Below are 20,975 nucleotides of genomic sequence, written 5' to 3'. Positions count from 1 at the left end.
TGGATATAGACAGAAAACTAACCTTTAGAAAACTTAAAAACATTATGATGCTCAGGCAAGTTCTGTTACAAGAAGCTTCTTTTAATGATTTCTGAGCGTTTATCTGCCATGGACGTCAGAGATAATAACACTCATGAAGTGTACACTGTAGCTAAAAATATCTGTGTTCGCATACGGCTGAACTGTGACTTCAATAAAGAATTATGATAGTTTTAAAGCACCAAAACTCCATGAGCTGTCACAGACACGGCCCAAACTTTTAATCATGTTAAAATGCTGGTGACCCAAAAATAACACACTTTTAGTTATTACAAGCACATGGCACCTGCTCCTTTCACCTCCTACTTTGATAACCTCTGAAGAAAACGACTTTGACGTGAATCCAGAGCCTTGAGAAATACTTTACTTGCAAAACGACTCTCATGTTCCTCAACAATGCCACAGACTGAACGGCTGCTGGTGGGTGTATGAGAGACAACACACTCTTCCCCTGATTAGAAAAGAAATAAAAGCCTAAGAGGGGAGCCCATGGGAGGCTGAGATGTCGCACACAGATTGCTGGATGAAAGAATTGCTGTTGCTGGGTGATACGATGTGTTCCTGCTACACAAAGCTCTGGGGCTCTCAACCTAAACAGTTACATAACTGCTCCTCTGAAGATGAGTACTGACAGCCCACACATTAGGGTCATTTAGGAGAATAGTACAACACATAGGGCAGATCAGGATATGAATTTCACTTTCACAACAGTTCAAGTTCATTGTGGTGTCCCTTTAAAGTAAGGTAGAACACATTCCCAGCATGAGGAGTTTTATGAAGAATCATACTAGCAAAAGTCTCAGATTTCTGTTAAAAGTCTTAAGATGGACAATCAATGGTTACACAATAAAAAAAACTATCATTGACAAAATGCCAAAAGTATAACACTCTGGAGGCAGCAGCTTTGGGTCCTGATACTGATACATTTTCCATTTCGCCTCCCTTGAGATTTAAGAATCCATTTGTTGCCAGTTTGAGAGACAGGGGGAGAACAACCCTGATGTCGTTGCCATTTATTAGAGGATTTGCGATGTGACCTTAGAGATCAGAGGTTATCTGCTCAGTGGAAGTCTGCTGGCTGAAGAGCTGGAAATAAATGGTTCCCCTGTGGACAAGCAACTCAATCATGCTTACATGAGTGGGCTACTGTCGACTCTCTCCTACGCTTCTCACTATGTGTTTGTATGTGGACAATAACACCTCTGGGACGTTTAGGTAGAATTTAAAGTAAAAATGGATCAAAAGTCCTACAGCTTCAAAATAAAACTTCTGGCCCGAATCACAACATCCTCTAATGACAGAGCAATAAAGTGAAATAACAGCAGTCGGGTAAAAAAAGAAAACTTCCAACCCAGTATGCCCATTTACGGTCTGTCAGTATTCAGCGAGCTTGTTAAATAAATCAGAGGGTCTCCAGAGAGGAAAGCAAAACATTGGAGGCTCCTTCTAAACTCAGCTTCAGCAGGAAAGCAAACAGCTCGGGGCCCAAGTGAAAGTCCCTTTAGGTACTCACTCTGGACTTTGAAGCAGGCTGGTGTCCTTTACAGTTACTTGTTGCAAACGTACAATACCACATACGAAAACATGCTGCTGTCAGATGAAAATACCCAGGACTTCATGTTTCTGTGACAATATACCAAAGGCAAAACAGACGGAAGTGAGTGTTCCCCTTGGGTAGTTAAGTTTATCTTGAAACAACTTTAAATGTTTTGGTTCATGGATTGGACAATTGGAATTGTACTTTCAAAACATTTTTTGAGATTTTGGGATTGTAAATAGGAAGTGTTTTGTTGCTCTGGATCTTGAGCCAAATTCAATTAAATAGGCACCTTAAATCATACGCTGAATTAGTAACTAGTGTTTGCAGTTTACCCATGATTGTACAAGCAACTATTGTATTACTTAGCCCTGGAGAAAACTCAATTGAAAGAAAAGGATTTATCTTTGTCATTTATTATCATTGATGATAATGACGTGGGGCGGTGGCGGCAAAGTCCATAAGGGGCTTGGCCTGGGAACTGGAAGGTCAACAGTTCAAGTCCCCGAAAGACCAAGTGCCACCGTGGTGTCCCTGAGCAAGACACTGGTTACCTACACTGCTCCCCGGGCGCCGTACATAATGGCAGCCCACTGCTCCTAACACTAGGATGGGTCAAATGCAGAGACCGCATTTTGTTGTCCTAGTACTTGTACTCTGTGCAATGACAATAAAGTTGAATCTTGAATCTTAATCTTCATGACTTAGAAAACCGTCAAATTTAAGAATTCAATGTTTTCTGCTTTCAAATTGACCAAAAGCATTAATTGATAAACAAAATCACTACTTTTATTCTCTGTTGATCGGCTTATCAATACTTGAGTGAATATTGCTGCACTGCAAAGTTCATACAGCGCATGTTAATTATAAAACACGTGTTGTCTTTAGCTAGCAGCTACATAATAATATACAAACCCACAAACCATTCCCACCCTCTCAGAGTCTGGGATGGAACATGCCATTCCCCCTTTCTATCTTCCTCCCTCTATTTCTGTTGCTCTTCTCTATTTTCCCCCTCTCACAGAGAGCCAGAGAACATGTGGTGTGTTTATTTGTTTTTTTGGCAGTTGTTGGCTCGAAGTGGATGTTCCCAGCAGCGGCAGCAGCATTCGTCTCTCTGACTGGCAGCCATAACAAAGAGGGTGGGTTTTAATGTTATATAAGATACAATAGTGATGAACCACAGTAACTTACTCGGAAGGTTGGGATGGTCGCTTCAACTAAGGAAAGCTTTTTAAATACTATGCTACTCATCTGTATGGTAAGGCAGGAAAATGCTGATTAGAAAATCTGTTGTGTGTGAATAAGTGCAATTCCTGAGTTAAGAATTTCTTCACACACTTAGACATAGAAACAAATGTGTACACGTACATGCAGGTGCATTATTATTTATCTTAATCCTCTAATAGGTCAGCCACCTTCCATCAGGAGTCAACTCATGACCCCCTTGAGGTTTAAATATTTCCCACCACGTTACACCCATAACGATTGACATGTAAATATCAATAGAGTTCCATACACACGGTGCCTCTATTAATCATTATAGAAACATGACAAAAAAATGACAAGGCCTCCTAAAGCTGCATGTGGATTTAATATAGCTGAAGAAAGGAAGTATGCCTGTGTGCTGCAAACTCACTCTTCGTAGGAAATCAAAGGTGACACTGAAGGACACAAACCATCAAACTGAATGAGAGAGGCGTGGAAACTGCTGGTGCCAAACAGGAAATGCTACAACAAATATGTGGCAGGTTTTTTTTCTTTCCATTCAAAGATTGTCTGAAAGATATACAAAAGGAACTTTGGTCTGAGGAGAAACAACACAGATCAAAAGATGTATAAGATATTTTTTGAGATGCATCCTTTCCTTTAAATGCAAAGCAACTTCCTCTCCATGTCAGACAGGAGATTTGTATTCCCTGTGCAACTTCTCCCTTCTTTACCAGCAAATGTTATTCAACTTGCAGCAGCAACAAAGAAATCTAGAAAAGTTTGATATCTTCTGTTAAAGTTTGGAAAGTATCACAAGCAGGTTCAAAAATAACCTGCTATAAGCTCACCTCCTGCATCACTTGAGAGAAACATGAGGTCATACAGCTGCTCAGAGATGACCCAAATTAATTCAACTGGATTGCAGAGGACGAAACGGAAGAAGCTGCAATTTGACTCAATTGCGGGTGAAATGACAGGAGTCAAGCTTCACTTGACCAAACAGATTTTCCACAGAAGCTCTGGAAAAATGGAAATATGACTCCCTGCTTATGCAATATCTAAACATCAAGAAGGAGAGCAGCAGAAATACCCAGAACCACAGATCCCACTCTGTAGGCAGGATCAAGTTAACACGACTGTTTTTTATAGGAGCATTTCTCACCATAAGACCCATGGCATGTTTTCAGCAGATGTCTCTTACCTGGACTTGCCCCTTCCCCATGATCTTATCCACAATCTCGTTGTCGTCCTTGTTGAGCATGCTTTTGTCGTAACAGTTCTCGTAGCACAGGATCCGCAGGAACTGGGAGCCCTCCAACTCGATCTCAAACTCCTAGTCAACGACACACAAACAGAAAAGGAGAGTAAAACATTTGCTAAAGGCTAAAATACACCGACAAGGATTCATTTTAAACCTGATATTTAAATCATGGTACACCTTTACTTAACTTTAAACCTAACCTAAAATTGAACAAGAATACATTTAACCTGGTTTTACCTGGATTTAAAATGAAATGACATTGCACCAAATGTTAACAGTAATTTAAAATATGCATGTTATTTCACACTACACTTAATGGTTATTTTTTCAATAAAAAATAGTTTTTTAGAGCAAATAGTTTGTTTTTTCTATAAAAAAAACAAACTATTTGCAGTTAAATAATCAAGATTCCCTAATTTAAGATTTACGCCATATTTAGTTTTATTTAGCTTTAATTATTCGGGCAACACATTTTTATCATGAGTTATCATGAGTAAAGTATGACTAGCTAAATAACTTTTTTGACTAGCTAGCTAGAAAACAATTCAACCACTGTTTGATACTAACTACTGTACGTCTATACAGCAAGCAAAACAGGATTTAATTTTGGTTAATATAAAAATGTTTTAATAAACAGAGATTTGTTTTTAATTTTGCTTGATTTTATATCTGGATTTACTCAGTTAAACTCTAACTAAATATGATCTTATATTAAATGAATGCTTGTTGGAGAAACAATAGGAGGTGTCTTGGTGACTGACTTCGTTCCAATGTGGCTCCGAGGTGTCTCTGAAGACGCGGGTCTTGGCCTTGCTGACAAAGTATCCATAAGAATCCACTTCAAGGGTGCAGTATAGATCTAGGGGGAAACACAGGAGATAGACAGATCCATCAGGAACACTGAGCACTGAAAAGCGCTGAATAAGCAGTCGCGCCTCTTCAGGCACGTGTGTACTTTTACGAGATATCACAGTTACTCTATCTTGGAAACATATACTGTCTAACAATGGTAGGTCAAATGACATAAGTTTATTCATCACATTTTTATCATCCTGGAGTGAAAGTAGAGCCATTAAATAGTTATTACAGCCATTTCAACAGACCTTTAGCGGACAACGATGTCATTGTGGGGAGATAATGTATAGTAATTACAGCCAACAGTATTTGTTTTTGTACACATAAGTCACATTTTAATATTGTGAGACTCAAAAAGGGCTGTTAGTAATTATGTTTATTATTTAATGATAGTTGGAAAACAGTTGTTCTAATCTTTATCTGCAACTGTGCAGAAATACTGTGTTTGAACACAATGAATTATCATGCAAACGGTTGCAAATAAACAGCTGTGCAGCATTTGAAAGTTTAAAGAAATTTAAACGCCAAGAGAATGCACAAACCTTTAGAACTCTGAGCTATTTAGTACAGCCCTATGAAAAAGTAACTTAGCAATTGAAACATTTTCACAATAGTTTCTACCTTTCAAACAAATAAATGTATCTACTATTTGCTTCAGAGCTATACAAATTCACTATACATCCTGTTGAATGAAAGTATTTCTGGTCTGGTTTTCCATATCGGATCAATATTTGCAGTGGAAAAATTAAACAAAATTCTGTAATAAGTTAATGCTCTTAAAATACAGGAGAAGTCTAAATCAAATAGGTCAAATAAAAGTGTAAACAGCAACAGAAAGTGCCTTTTACATCTGGTAGTTCCGGTACCCATTTTCAAGTACAACTGATTCAAAGAGGAATCTGTACAGCAGCTTTGCCAGTGACAATAAGTATGATTTTAACTCTAGTATCCTCTTTGAATGTGCACTTGACATTTCACTCCAGCAAAGTGGAAGTAGCCCTTTAAAATGTCGATATGCTATTTGTCAGCTGAAGGACATCAATCTCGACCTTGTGTACACATCACTCAGGCCCTCTTTCTCTCTTTACATCCTCGTACCAGAGCCGGCGCTCCCCGGGGATCGTCTCACACTCAATTCTAAAACGGAGCAATTAAGTCTGTTAATGTGTTCCTTTAAATGCTGCTGTAGCAGTTCCTGCAGACGAGGCTGCCAGCTGTCTGTTAAGTGTCAATAGTCCGTCCCACAGCCTGGGCCCCGGTCCCTCGGGTCAACCTCCATCTGACAGCATGATGGATGGATATACTGCTTGACCTTTCACAGGGAGAGTCTCCCAGATTGTGAGCCAGAGACTGAGGCGAAGGTGAATCTCATATACACATAAAACCCTTTACAACGCATGATGGAAATCGAACAGCTGAGTGGTTAACGTTATAGGGAGATACCAAGCATACCACCTGGGTGAGCAAACATTCACACATGTGCTCATATAACTAAAACTATACAGTACAATGGAACCTCTTCCCATCTGGTTTCATTCCTTCTTTGTTTGTTTTCTCAGCATCCTGACGGCTCTGGCATAATCACTACCAGTGAGGAAGAGATTAGAGTCTGTGGTATGAAGGAGGTTCAGAAGAGAAGAATTCAGTGCGGCCATCTGGGGGATATTTATAAAAAATGAAGCTGTTATCGTACACTTCTGCTGTCCCGCTCCATACAGCTAAAAGGCTGGATTCTGATATTCAACATCCCAAAATACTACCTTTCAGAGTTCAAAGCTGATCTTGGTAGTTTATACTGAAGCCCACAGATGCAAGAACAACAGCCGGAAAAAATAGTGAGGGCATTTCTTTGAGATACCCCTGTGATATAAACTGGTCTTTTTCCTTCATCCTGCAGGGAAAAGTGCATTGAGCTCTCCCATTTGTCTCTGGATATTGGTTTCCTCTCCATCTGAAACAGGTTTATGTGCCCAGGACCTGGAATTCAAACAAGACCGGGGAGAGCATATTTAGAGAGGACTTTTTGTGTCCAGCGGATCCAGGAGGGCTTTGAGAAGTAGGACAGACTAAACGAGGCTTGGAAGTTTTTATTTTCCTGGCAGGTCACCGTCAGGCTCCCAGTATGAGGGGGGATACATTGGCAGGCATGGGGTTTCTGACCCTAAATGCAGGGGTTAATACATACCATCCTCTTCCATCTCAATTAAACTGAGAACTCCAGCCCTCGGGTGTGTTTTCATACAGGAGGCTAATCTTTGCCCGAGGCTGTGTCGAATGCTCGGTCAAACAGCGGGTTCACAGAAAAAGGAAGTGATAATCAGTTAAACCAATCAGAGTCTCTGCAGCTACAAGTCGCAGCCACCGGAGCCTCTGTGTATGTTTCACTTCAAGGCTTCAGGAGAACTTTTTCTTTAAGAGGATAAAAAAAAAAGGAAGGAAGAGGCGTAATCAAATTGTTTGCATAGCAACCAGCAGCAGAAAACGCATATTAGTCAGACTTTGTTTTATCTGGTAGCAACACTGATATTACTCCATTATTAGTTCTATAATGAATTAGCTTTAAACCTCTCTAGGTGTAGTTGGGAAAATTGGAATAATGACTAACAATTGTTGTCAATCTGGATGTGAACACATGGGCAACAGGTTGCAGTCGCTGTCAAACACATATAGTGGGAACAATGCACTGTGTCACTTGTTGACTCTCTCACAGACTCAAAAATAAACCAAGAACAAAAGTGAACCTCTTTTTTCATCTCTCTATCTCGGTCATGTTTTCCACCGATTTTTTGGGGGGGTATTATTCTCAGAGTTTTTAGGAGACGCTAGACTCCCAGCTCCTTCCTCTGTGACCCAGTTTGACTACTTTGTCCCTGGGCTAGATTTAAAGCCCTTTCCCACTGGGAAGGGGGCGGGGGGGATCGTTGTGACATAAATAACTCAGCTTCAATAAAATATTCTGGTATATGCTTGTGTGATCTTCCAATAAAGAAAGCAATCATAGAAAGGAACAAAAAGGCAATAGTGTGAATCTGAACCGTTGAATAAAGTGTGTAAAGCTATTTATATAATATATATTTAATATGTGATGATAAAGACCCTATGGATGAAAAGCCCATACTGTTCCCACACTGTCATGGAAAGAAATTGTTTCATAATTATTGTGCAGAACTCACAGCAGGTCTAAAGCAGAGTCGATGATGGACATTTCAATAATGGGACAAAAAACAAAAACTAATCAACACACTCAGGCTGGTTTACACAACACTGCTGCACAACCTCTACATAAAAAGGACAATTTGATCCCATCATTACGTTACACCTGGATAAAACTGTGTAATTTCAGTAATTTGTGGTATTTGAGGGAGTTTAACAAGCTGCAGATGGTATTTTGGAGATAATGTCCCCAATCAAGTCCATGATCCAAGGGCTGTTTTTTCAAAACATCTGTGAATGAGAAAAATGTTCATTTCTGGACTGGCTTCATAATCAGGACTCTGCAGGGATATTAAAAAATAGTGCACACATCCATCCATCTATCGCTGAAAGGGGTCGAAACAACTGTAACCTGCTTCAATGCAATAAGAAGCAGGGCATTGTTCAACAGGAGGAGCTATTTGTATTAAACCAGAAAATGGCTTGAAGTTGCTAATACATGCAACAAAAGATAATAATAAAAAACTCAAACTTTTATAAATACTTTATATTGCATGACTTACTGATGATAAACAACTGTAGCTGTAAACACAAAGGTTGGGTGAACCTGCTTGCCCCACCCTGCCTCTGTATGCTTCACTGGACACACTGCCATCAAACTGTATCAGTGAACTCCCAAACTCCAAAACACACACACACACACACACACACACACACACACACACACACACACACACACACACACACACACACACACACACACACACACACACACACACACACACACACACACACACACACACACACACACACACACACACACACACACACTTTCATTTTTAAACCCCATCAGATCTCCACACTCCATTGAGGATCAAACAAGCTTTCAGACGAGAGAGCTTTCCAACCCATTACCCGGGAAATTCTAGCAGGCCAGCTTTCATGGTAACAGAGGAAATCACATTTCTTCATCTCTTTTTTTTCCCCAGATATTTGATATGTGTACTGGTGCAAAAGGACACAAAGTGTACCTCAGCAGCTGTCCGCTACTGACACGTCTGCACGGTGCTGCCAACATCACACACGGCTGATAATAAACACACACACAGCTGTATCTGCACGCATACAAAGGAGCCTTTGTGTAAGGTATGATCGGAGACAACTGGCATCATGTCTGCCAGCAGTTTGGTTGGTTGTTTCTGTTTCCTTTTTATGTGCCTGCAGTGTTTACGCGATGATAAATGAAAACAACCACAGGAATTCCTCTGTTGCTTCCACTTTCTTTTTCTCTCTTCTATCTAAACTCTTATAGATGTCCATCTGGCCGTCTCTGCGTCGGGTTAGGGCATGATGGAAACGGCATGTACAGACTGCAGTGATTGACTAGATCATGTGTTCTGCTGGCAGACGGGATTCTGCACGGCAGCTATGTGCGATGGGATGCTGAGCCAGGAGTGTGTGCACAAGTGTGGTGAAGAAATGAATATGCCGTTTCTGGCGGACTTACTGGCTGACTCCTTGAATCCTTTGGCAGAGTGGACGATCACGTGCAGGAAGCCGTACAGACCCGGAGTCTCCTCATCTGCAACAGAAGCACACAGTTCCACCTGTAAATACGGCTGTATACAAAAGTAATTCGGAATGAGCGTGTGTGAAAATAAAACACAGAGAAAAAGGGCAATTTCCCTTTTTTTTTTTTTGAACACACCACTGTTTTAATATATTCTATGGATATTTGTTTGGCACAAGCGCAAAATTGTCTATCTAATATTCACTCAAATACAGGTTTCTGTCCAGGACTTCTATTGATTAATCAACCATTTTTTATTGATTATTTTATTTGATCCCTATATCGATCAGCTAGCAATTATTTTTTAGACCATTTGATTTATCGTTTGGTATATAACATGTGAAAAATAAGTCTCAGTTTCTCTTCAATTTCATGTTTTGTCAGTCAAAATTCCCAAGAGATTATCTTTATATTAATTTATTATCTTAACCTTCATGTTTGAGAGGCTGAAAAGATACGTTTCTGTGTCAAAAATTACTTTAACTATCAATCATCAAAAATATTTGCATTTACAAATATTTTGCATTATTTGTATCCATTTGTCGACTCATTGGTGCTTTTCATTTATTCCAGTAATCAGGTCCAAACTGTGGATACAGCTATCTTTATAACATCAAATTACAGTTAGCAATATATTTTCCCGGGGAGATATATTATACAACTTCAGAAAGCGCGAGCCAAAACATGAAAACAAATGCACCACAAAATGGCGGAGGATATTTGACTACCTGAGTGAAAATGAATTGTTATCATAACCTTTCGTCTGAGTGGTACGAGACCTCACAACAACAAACGGTCTTCTGAAATGACAACTGAGCTTGCCGCCCACGGGAGGCTCGTGGGTGGATGCTTTTGGTTGAGTAGCCTGAGATACCCCCCCTCCCCACCGACAGACACATGAAGAACACTCTTGCTTTGGTAAAGGCCTCTGAAGACTGGCTGTTTCCTGGTAAATAAACATGTAGGACTCCACTGTGGGCCACTGAGAGGAGAGCAGCCCAGCAGGTTAAATGTGAGTGTGTGTGAGTGTGTGTGCTTTATAAATGAGCAACAAGGGAGTTTCACAGGGGCAGGGTTCAAAGGTTCAAGTTCGAGGTGCCGCTTTTAGAGAGAAATTGGGATCTGTTTCTTTCAATTATCATCCTACTGAACAATAAACTGTGGAAGTCCATGACCTAATATGTGATAATGGATCATCTTCACAGTGGAGTCGAATGGAAGTGATTATTTATGGGGTTTCAATATCATCCATCCTGTTAATTATGATAAACATTTCTCAAACAGCTGGTCTGCATTTAAAGCCCTACTGTGTCACTGTGTGTGTTTATGCTTGCCTTACGATGAGGAATGCTTTAAATATCTGAGACAAGACGTGATGCCTGAGCTCTGATTAATACATGAGCTCCCAGGGGAGTAAAAGAAAAACGACCTGGAGTCAAATGTTAAAGCTCTTAGATAGCAGAAAGCTGAGGGTTTAATCAAGTTAGTAAAAACCTCGTAGAGCAGTGGACATTTTTAACCAAACTACTTCTTGAACCTGATAGGCCTTGAATCTTTTTGTAGCTACATGCATTATCTTGTGGTAGAGTCTGTGCTCTGAGTGCTTTTGTAGTTTTAATATTCTTTCTATTTGACCTGTGATTGTGGAGTGTGTAAAATGTATTACAGCTGAACGAATGAATGGTTGAATTGGCACTTCAATTAGAAGAGCACTCAGAAAAAAGCAGACATTCACCAAGGCCGTTTCCATAAGTGAGAAATAATGAGTGTTGCCAAAAAATGGGGCTCTTCTCCAAAATTCCAACATCACAGAGTGTGCAAGGTTTGAATTAGAATCTGAAATACGCACAGGTAAATAAATCCTGATTTGATGTGAGAGCTTAGACGGGATAAGTTTGAGGTTTGCAGAGAACAAAGAAAAAAAAGAACCATTATATCTATTTTATCCACTGTACTCTACTGCTTTGCTGGCTGGAAAAAAGTTCCAGTTCCATTGAGGTTAACCAGAATAAGAAATAACAAATCAAGAATGGCTATGATCAGCACTTTAAAGGTATTGGATGTCAAAATAAAGACTCACTTGCACACAGACATGATTGTATAAGAAGCATTTAAAAAAAAAATGTTTACTGTGTGATGTGAGAAAGATCAAGACAGTGTGTCTTTCAGAGTCCTCTGTCTCTGTGTGTGTCTGTGTTCACGTGAAAGCAGAGACTCTTGTGCCTTTGAGGGGGGGATCAGAGCAGGTTGGCCAGATGGCTTTAATGTCACCCCCAACGTGGAGATCTGGAGCAAAAACAAACATTGAGGAGCCTGAGAGCTGAGCGCAGGCCACCGCCGGCACACTGCGAGGCATTGACTACTGCTACGAGCTAGATGAGAAACATATTGTAACCTACATTCTCTCCTGCAAGGCCCCCCCCACTCTCATTATGTGGCTTTTAGAGCATAATAGGGGCTTTTGTGTGGATTTAAATTCAAATCAAAAGAAGAGAGGAAGGAGTGTGCGTGTGATTGTGTACAAAAAATAAAGGAGAAAGCAGAAGAGTTTCTCACCGTCTTTGTTACTCGTGACAGGAATGTTGTGCACAGTTCGGAGTTTGAAACAGGAACTGGTCAGGACCTGGAGCTCGACAGGACTCAACACACACGTCTGGAGATCTGAGAAACACACAGCTTGGTTACAACTTCTACTTTTATGCGGTACAGTGTGCTTTTAAACCATTTTCAGATGAAGGAGACATAGTTGACTAAGGACAGAAAAGGCCAGTAGGCTGCTGTTACCTTTCTTCTGGAGTTTCTGGATGCTTTCCCTCCACTCTGACCTCTCGTAGTCGGAGGAGATGAGGAACTGGTAGCTCTACATAGACAGAAAAAAAACTGTCAAACACATCAACGCCTCTCTGCACTAAGAGGATGATTAAAAAGCTTTGATGTGAAATGATCTCACACCATGAATTTTCATTTGGAAAGCTAAATCACTTCCATCTCCAATTGCTTTAATGAAAGATACATGTCTCCCTCTAGTGGTGAGACACAAGTGTTGCAGCTTCATGTATGCAGTGTGTGACAGAATGGGATGAACACTTTACCTTTCCATGTTTGTTGTGGATGCGGAAAGGGATGGTGGGAGAGTGCAGGAGCAGCCACGACTCCTGCTCGTTCATCTTCTTCCTCAGACGGTCCACGCGACTCTGACCCTTCGGGGCTTTCTAAAACACACAAACGGACAATAGTAGTACAATAGGTTTTAGTCCAGAAACTACATAAATAGAGAAATATTTATGAAGAACAAATATGAAACATTGCTCTACAGCCTCTAAAACAGATTAGCAGTGAAGGGGAGATTGAATGGACGTACATGATATACTGCATGAGGTAACTCGGAACTCAAATCTAGATACGCAGATACACTATTTTTAGATTCAGCATGTCTTACACTATCTCAGAATGTCTTTTGCAAATAAACATCCACAAAGCCGCTCGCAGACAAAAGACACTGAAATCAATTTCGATTCTTGGATGAGATTTATCCCATTTGAGAGTTTTTAATCAGAAATGATCCAGTCATTGCCCATTGTATATGTATGGGTTCCCCGCAAACAGGAACTACTAAATGATTATTTTTTGAGGTGCAAATTTGCCAAAAATGTACACTAATAAATGCATAAAAAGGGGTCAGGTAGTAGCACACAGCTAACTAACTGACGGCCAGAGGTGGGACCAAGTCACTGTTTGGCAAGTCCCAAGTAAGTCCCAAGTCTCAGCAGTCAAGTCCAAGTCAAGTCCCAAGTAAAGACAGAGAAGGGCAAGTCGAGTCCAAGTCCAAGTAACACCAAAGCCAAGTCGAGTCCAAGTCCAAGTCCCAAGCTTCTTCGAGTCCTGAACAAGTCATCATGTACTCTTCACTTAATAATGCCATTATCAGACTAACGATCACACAATTTCAACATATCAACCTAATCTTCAGTATTTTTTTATACATACAGATTAAACTATGCATATATTTTATATATCTGTATATACGCATGTGCCCAAAGACCTTCAAAGTATTGTGTGTGAATGGTGGGTTAGAAATGTATGAGCACGGAAGGCACCACTGTCATCCTAAAGTTGGTAAAGCGCCTTGACTAGTGAGGCATGGACTGTGTGGATGCATGTAACTGGCATTGATGCTTCAGTGGATGCCAGTTACAGTAGGTCAACATTTTGCTTAAATCACAAAGAAACCTAATATTTCAATAAAACAATGTTTAATCTGCATAACAATTAAGCAGCATGACTACACACAATGAAAGGTGCTGGGGGTAGGCGCTTGAGAGACAGACAGACAGAGAGAGAGACAGAGTACACCTCCCTAATCTTAGTTATTTGTGTACATACCTGCAAACTCAGAAGGGCTGAAAAAGGTGACAAACTAAACCGTTGTAGGGGGGTCTGGGGGGTCTGGGGGTCTGGGGGCATCCCCCCCCACCCCCCCAGCCTTTGTACACGTTGCCTAGCAACGTCGCACATGCGCATTATATCCTGCTCCGCTCCGAGTTATAGTAGTAGGCTATTCATGGGAAACGCATGAACAGCACGTTAAGATCTCGGCCAAGTCGTAATTAAAAGCAGTTCTTCATTATTTAAGTTAAGCGGCGGTAACGCCAGTGTTAAACAAGGTGTTAAACACGCAAATGCCGGTTGGTGTGCGTACGGTACTGAGTGTTTATCGGTCCACAGCCGTAATGAACGTGTCGCATTGGTCCATATGTAATGCGCACGTTCTGTTGTTCCCATTGGCATAGAGCTATTGAACATTAATTTTAACAAAGGATACGGATAACATATCGCCCACGGCAGTTTTGTCATTGTATGTATAGCCTATATTTGTATTACGCTATCATCATTCAACATGTAGAATGAACGTGTTATCTATAGAGTCGATTTACATAGATAATTCACAACCATGAACCTAATCTGGATCTTAAACCTGCCAATTGCAACTGAGAGAGACGCAGACCAGACGGACAGCTCTCGACTAGGCTTCCCTTCCGTGGCACAATTGCATCTTTTCCGTAGATGAAATCCGGGGAAATCGTGAATATTAATGAGGGGAAACCCGGGGATTATCCAATCACGCTGGTTAGGTCCCTGATCCAATCCAAAAAGGCCAAAATCCACCACATGATTGCATTGCTCGCACTTGCCTGCCGGCTCTCTCACTTTGCGGTCTTTGGGGCTTCGCAGGTTCGCATTGCAGGGAAGGATGTCCATGATCAGGAAATTTAGCTTTTGACTCGAGGCATGTCAAGTCATTACAAGTAAAAGAGGCAAAGTCCGAGTCAAGTCTCGAGTTAATAGTATTCAAGTCCAAGTCGAGTCGCAAGTCATGCCGAATTTGATCAAGTCAAGTCTGAAGTCATTAAAATCATGACTCGAGTCTGACTCGAGTCCAAGTCATGTGACTCGAGTCCACATGTCTGCTGACGGCAGCATTATACTTCCAGTTTACATCCACGAACGACAGTTGGTCAAAAATAAAAATGTATCCCAAGATAGAGGATCATTGGTTTAAATGTGCCTTAAACATAGAAAGCAAACCTGTTTTTCAGTGATTTGTTGAAAAGCAAAGCTTAATGTTAGAGACTGTTTTAGTTTGTATATAATATCTGGAATCAAATTGACAAACTTGAAAAGATTTTGTCGCTTTGAATTCAGTTGGTTTTATTTACATGGTGAGGGTTTTAATGTTTGTAACTACGATCTTAAATGATATGAGGACACTTAAATGTGACATGAATTGATTATTTGTGCATTCAAACTCTTGACACTGAATGATAAAAAACATATTCAAATGAAATCAAATTACAAGTTGTTATTCAACAGGCACAACTTGAGTACCGGACTGAACATACACACAAGTATATTTCATGGTGTTGGCTGCTCTGTGTCTACTTTACACACCATTTTATGACCTCTAAAAATTAGAACCTGGCATTTTATGACTGTCATTTCTCCTATCACCATGGTACCAGGCTAATGATATATTTCTTATTTCCCAGGAAACACCGTGGATAAGCCCCTGAAATTGAGTGCCATGCTGGGATGGTCTTTTTATATAGTTCAGGCTTCTTGTCAGTATTAAAGGAAAACAAAAACACACACACATCCTCCCAGGCCTCAGCAGGAAGCAGTGAGTCAGAGCCTGGAAACAATCATCTCAATCTTTCTGTGCTCCGACCTGCTCTGAACACCAGCCGCGGTCACTCTCTGAGCCCCGGGTGGGCGACTTTATCGCTGTGAGACGGGAATAACAGGAACTCTCTGCTCCTGGAGCCGTCAGTGTTCAGCCTGGGTGGATTACTGCACAGACTTGGGACTGTAGACCGATCATGGCATCTTTTATTTTCTTAACCTCAGGCGCTGAACCAGTGTTTCAGCACAGATAAGAATAGAAATATAGCACAACATTTGCCAGCAAGTGTGATGCAGCACTTCAACCTCGGCTGCAAAAGAGTTTGAAGATATATTTATACGCTATTTATAATGTTTTATTGCCATTGCACAAGAGCCACAGCAAAGGCAATACAAATCTGAAGCCCCAGGCCTCTCAAACGGTGCAACATATGTCATAAAAGAGTGCAAGAGAGAAGGGGAGGGTTTCAATTCATACAGCTTCCTTATTGCAAATCTTTATTATTCCCTGTAACTGCAAGTCTGTTTCATTGTTACTGGTGAAATGTTCTCAACTAACTTCTAGACAAAGAATTGCAAACCAAAGACAATGAGTGAAAGGGACATGGTGCAAGTAAAATGAAGAAGTAAAAATGTAAAAAAGATTAGGATGAATAGAACGTAAAATTAAATCTGAAGTGAATACTGCCTATTGTAATAACATATATTCATGATACCTGAGATATTACGCACTCACAAGAGTTTCCCAACTTGGTGCATTAAACCATGAATAAGACAAACAAAAGCAGTGTTTTCCAGTAAGGACTCACTGATATGGGTAAGTATGCCATGATAAATAAATAGATTGCTATCAGAGTTTCCCAGGAATATATGAGTCAAAACCTTCCACCTGAGTCACTAGTCTCTTATAATAGGAACCTGGCTAATGATTTGGAAATAAAATAAAAGGGGATTACCTTCTCTTTCTGTATCTCACTCTTTAAGACTGAGATCTTGATCTTCATCTCCTCGATCTCGTGCTCGGGCAGGACCTGGATGCTGGGCGAAGAGTCCGAGTCGTCCAGGGTCTGGAAGGTCAGGTCCGCCAGAGGGATGTACCACTTGCACTCATACTGCTGATGGCGACTGAAGGTTCACAGAGCGGGAGAGGAGGGGGAATATAAGGGTTGAGAAGGAGGATATGAAACACAATCCGTCAAAGAATCATACAATAAACTCCTTTTTAAGAACAAAGAAAACTGTTGAGGATACGACAAGCTGTTCAAATATACAGACAGAAAGTAGCTGGTCTAATTTGTATAAAGAATTCCTATTTGTGACTGCACCATGGTAAAGACTTACTGTAATAAACATACATCATTACAAATGTTCACATATTCACAATGTTATATAAAAAGAAGAAAGAACATGAAATATCCAGCCAGACTTACAAATGAAAGGATTTAGCCAATTGTAATAACCACATTTACTCAGGACTAATTTGATCAGAATGCTTCAAAAGAGGAAATAATGTTCACCCTGTTATTGTTTTTGTTGTTATAACGCAATTTAATGAAAAATTATGCACGCCCAGCAGAGATTATAAAACTGTAAGATTGATTAGAGTCGTCACTAATAAGACTTTGATTTGCATTCCAGCGCAGTCAACTCATTACCGGCGAGGCACCCTTCTCAGAAGGCTAATTTAAGCAGTTTGACAATCCACACAGGAAAACAACATGTTCTTATGTTTCAATTAGGTTGCAAAAAAAGGTGGTCTTTCTTTCCCTGTTACTGTCAGCTGAACTGGAAAAATGGGTTCTTACTTTCTTTGCTATTGAAGTAGATTTATTTTACCCCCCCTCAAAGCCCATCCAGATCCTCTCATCTTTTCACCCCCTCCATTATCCACCCTCAGTGCTCTCTTCTTTTGTGAAACCTTTCACAGACACTCAGATGATTGATTTTTATGTTATTCATATTTTCTCTTGTAGGAGCTCAAGTAAATCCACAGCTGAATCAAAAAAAAGGAATATATCATCATATGCTTTCAGTAACAATAGCAAGGGTGGAATATAAATAAAGATTGATTGTGGTCTCAGGAAGTGGAACATGTGGCGGCAGATTCAATATAATATTCCACAATGGAGATAATCATAAATTGGGATTCAGGGTTCCTCCGTGAATTATCCCAAGGTGACCGACTCCCTGCATGGCTGTGCTGCTCTAACTGTGTGTGTGTGTGTGTGTGTGTGTGTGTGTGTGTGTGTGTGTGTGTGGTAACCAGACCATAATGATTCAATTTACACTTCTGGTAGTTATGGGAACCCTATGTGTCCAAGCGAGGGGGTAGCTGAGAATGACACAGACAAACGGTGAATGTGAACCAGAGTAAGATCCAATCAGACTAACAGCTGTGCTGACGAGGCAAGCGACAGGCAATCTGGTTAAAGTGATGCTTAATCTATGGACATGTGTCAAGCCACACACACACACACACAACCCCACTGTTTGTGTCCTCTCCTAACTTCAGCTCAACAACCCTCTGCCTGTGTGTACACATTTTCTTGAATAATACCTTTATCCTAGCTTTTTATTCTCCTACACTGTCAAAAATATCAGGCAAAATGCCCAGAGCCTTTTTGTTGTTATAGAGGCTTCAAAAAGTTCTCCTGCTTTGAGGAGCCAGGACACTCTGTAGTTCATCCTTCACTGTTGGGGGTTGACATGCTGATGTAGAGTGCAGAATGACTGACATACAGAAAGAAACTAAGAAAGGGGACATTTAAGTCAGGGTCGGGAGATTAATAACATCGTTATTTTTATTCAAAATGTTGTCGTCTTCGCCTGTCATGAAAACAGGACAATAGAAATAAAGGTTCATTGAGCCTGACTGGAAGAATATAGTTCCTCAAAATATTGAGAATATGTTTAGAGAACTTCAGTAGGTCGGGGAAGTGCACTACGACTCAGATTATCTTATTTGTTTATTTGAAAATTATATATTTAAATGTAAATATAGTATTAAATTGTATTTTTTTAATTCCTTTTGTATTTTTTTAATCAATAAAAAAATAGTTTAAAGTTCAAAATTCAACGCAAAAAACAGACTTTTTTTTTTTGTGCAGTAAATGCATGAAGTTTCCAAAGCCAATAAATGATCACGTTAAATAATCATGATCTTTATATTGAGCAAAAATAACCATGATGACAATTTTTGCCACATTGCCAAGGAGACCCTTTTAGTTTAGTAATTGTTATGAAAAGAGAGGAGGAGGTTCTCACCCCACAGATGTCTTCTTAATCTTGGCACAGAGCAGCAGATCGGTGAAGACGAAGACGTGCCGAAGCTTCCGGGAGCTTTCCGACACTTCCACCAGGAAGCCGTCCTTCACCAGCTGACGAGCCTACGAGAACACCTCATGTCACTTTTTGTTGTCCCAAAAAGCCCAAACAAAGAGCTGATAAACAAGACACAACAGCATTGACTTTTGGAAAGAAAGAAAGAAATATTATGTTGTTTTCAAGGAGATCAGGGCATTTGTAATCATATCCAGTTGGATTTTAACTGCTCCCTTCAAATTATGGGGCATGGGTTTCTTTGAGGTGATTGAGAGATGTTCAGAACAAATCAAATATCAAAGCACTCCACTGTTCACCAATCAGCTCTACATTCACTTTGCAGACAAATATACTATTCAAGTGTTTCCTAAAGGCCTGACAATCGAACAGTGCTCTTATTTCTTAGATGCCTGTTAGACATCAAAGAGGATGTCCACTGCCTTTACACATCAAAGGTTTTGGGTAGTATTACTGCACATGTGAAAATGTTTGACAAAGCCTTCGTTGCTCAAGAGGAAGCTGTGAGAAAATGACAGACAGTAGGTAAATTGCTCAATCGTAATCACTAAAGGGCACGCACAATGCCTATTCCTTATTTTCAAAAACAAACCGTGTTCGTAAAGTATTTCTCATTGTATGAAATGTGTTCAATAAATAAAGCCAAATTAAATATAAGAGAGTTCATGCTGATTCATAAATGTACTTAATACTAAAAAAAAAGAATAGACAGGCAGAAGATTATTTTAAACACACCTGTGAGGCATATAAAGTCTATACTGTAGTTTATTAACACTGGCTGCCTTTTTCCTACAAGCTGATTATTTTCCCTCTATCCAGGGTCACACTCAGCATGCACCAAATGACACAACACAGAACTCCAAAGTCAATGCTGTGACCCCTTAAACAGGAAAAACCTGGGGGTACTGGAGAAAAAACTATAACATTTCTATGACATTTAGTACACTAACCTAGCAGTGTGTGCGGGCTTTCCCAAGTTATTTATAGATAATTAAAAAGGTCAGTTCCAAGGTGAAAAGTGCAGTCATGAATAAATAATCACACACACCTCTCCTTTGGGAGTGGTGACCGCGGTCCTGCGAGGGTCGATCTCCTCGTTGATGGAGGAGAGGAAGTTCTGAGATATCCTCAGAGCGTCCTGCAGCAGCGGGAAGTCCGGGTGGTCCTTAGGAGTGTGTTTCAGCAGGTCCTGCAACACACAAACAAACTCAATTATTTTTGCTGTTACATAAAATGTCAGAAAGAATTGTTTATGGAAGCACTTTGAATTGCTTCATGCTATATAAATAAACTTGCCTTGCCTAATAATGTCCAACAGTCCTCATACAAATTCCATTTCCACTTCGTTACAAAAACCCATCCTCGCATAAGCAGAAGTTCTGATTGCATTTGATCTTCTCATTAAAAAGGTAATTGAACTGCACATACACAGCTTTCTTATTGAATACTTAAGTAATCTCTGAAAATCTAATTTCCCTGTCTTTATTGAGGCAGCTTTCATCAGTATAGCAGTATGATTAAGAGGACAGCAGAGGCTGAGCTCTGATCTGCCCTCCAAAACAAACACGTCCAATTTTCACCGACTTTTACTTTGCATGGATGACACGAACAAGAGTTTTTTTCAGGAACACATGCCTCAAATGCTCTGGTCATGTTGCCTTCCTGACAGCATCATGCTAACCTAGTCATGCATGTCACATAACAAGACACATCCAACTTTAACTGATCAAAAGATATAGGCTGTGATAAACAACTAATAACCTCTTATAGAAATACTTTTTACTACTGGTTAATTTTCCCTTTTGTTGTTCTTTGACTTTGAGAATGAT

At 40.2% G+C, this 20,975-nt stretch overlaps 1 protein-coding gene across 1 annotated transcript in view; it reads right to left on the bottom strand.

Annotated features, from left to right (window-relative positions):
• Positions 1-20,975, bottom strand: part of abr (ABR activator of RhoGEF and GTPase) — a 133,835-nt gene that overhangs the window by 35,247 nt on the left and 77,613 nt on the right. Inside the window, 9 exon segments of the mRNA XM_063894530.1 lie at positions 3,990-4,121; positions 4,811-4,908; positions 9,565-9,639; positions 12,184-12,288; positions 12,412-12,487; positions 12,720-12,839; positions 16,764-16,932; positions 19,072-19,193; positions 20,195-20,335. Of these exon segments, the coding sequence (XP_063750600.1) occupies positions 3,990-4,121; positions 4,811-4,908; positions 9,565-9,639; positions 12,184-12,288; positions 12,412-12,487; positions 12,720-12,839; positions 16,764-16,932; positions 19,072-19,193; positions 20,195-20,335 (1,038 nt within the window).

The sequence above is a fragment of the Eleginops maclovinus genome, chromosome 11 (assembly GCF_036324505.1).
Source record: "Eleginops maclovinus isolate JMC-PN-2008 ecotype Puerto Natales chromosome 11, JC_Emac_rtc_rv5, whole genome shotgun sequence".
NCBI lineage: Eukaryota > Metazoa > Chordata > Actinopteri > Perciformes > Eleginopidae > Eleginops > Eleginops maclovinus.
This window is presented reverse-complemented; position numbering and strand designations above follow the sequence as displayed.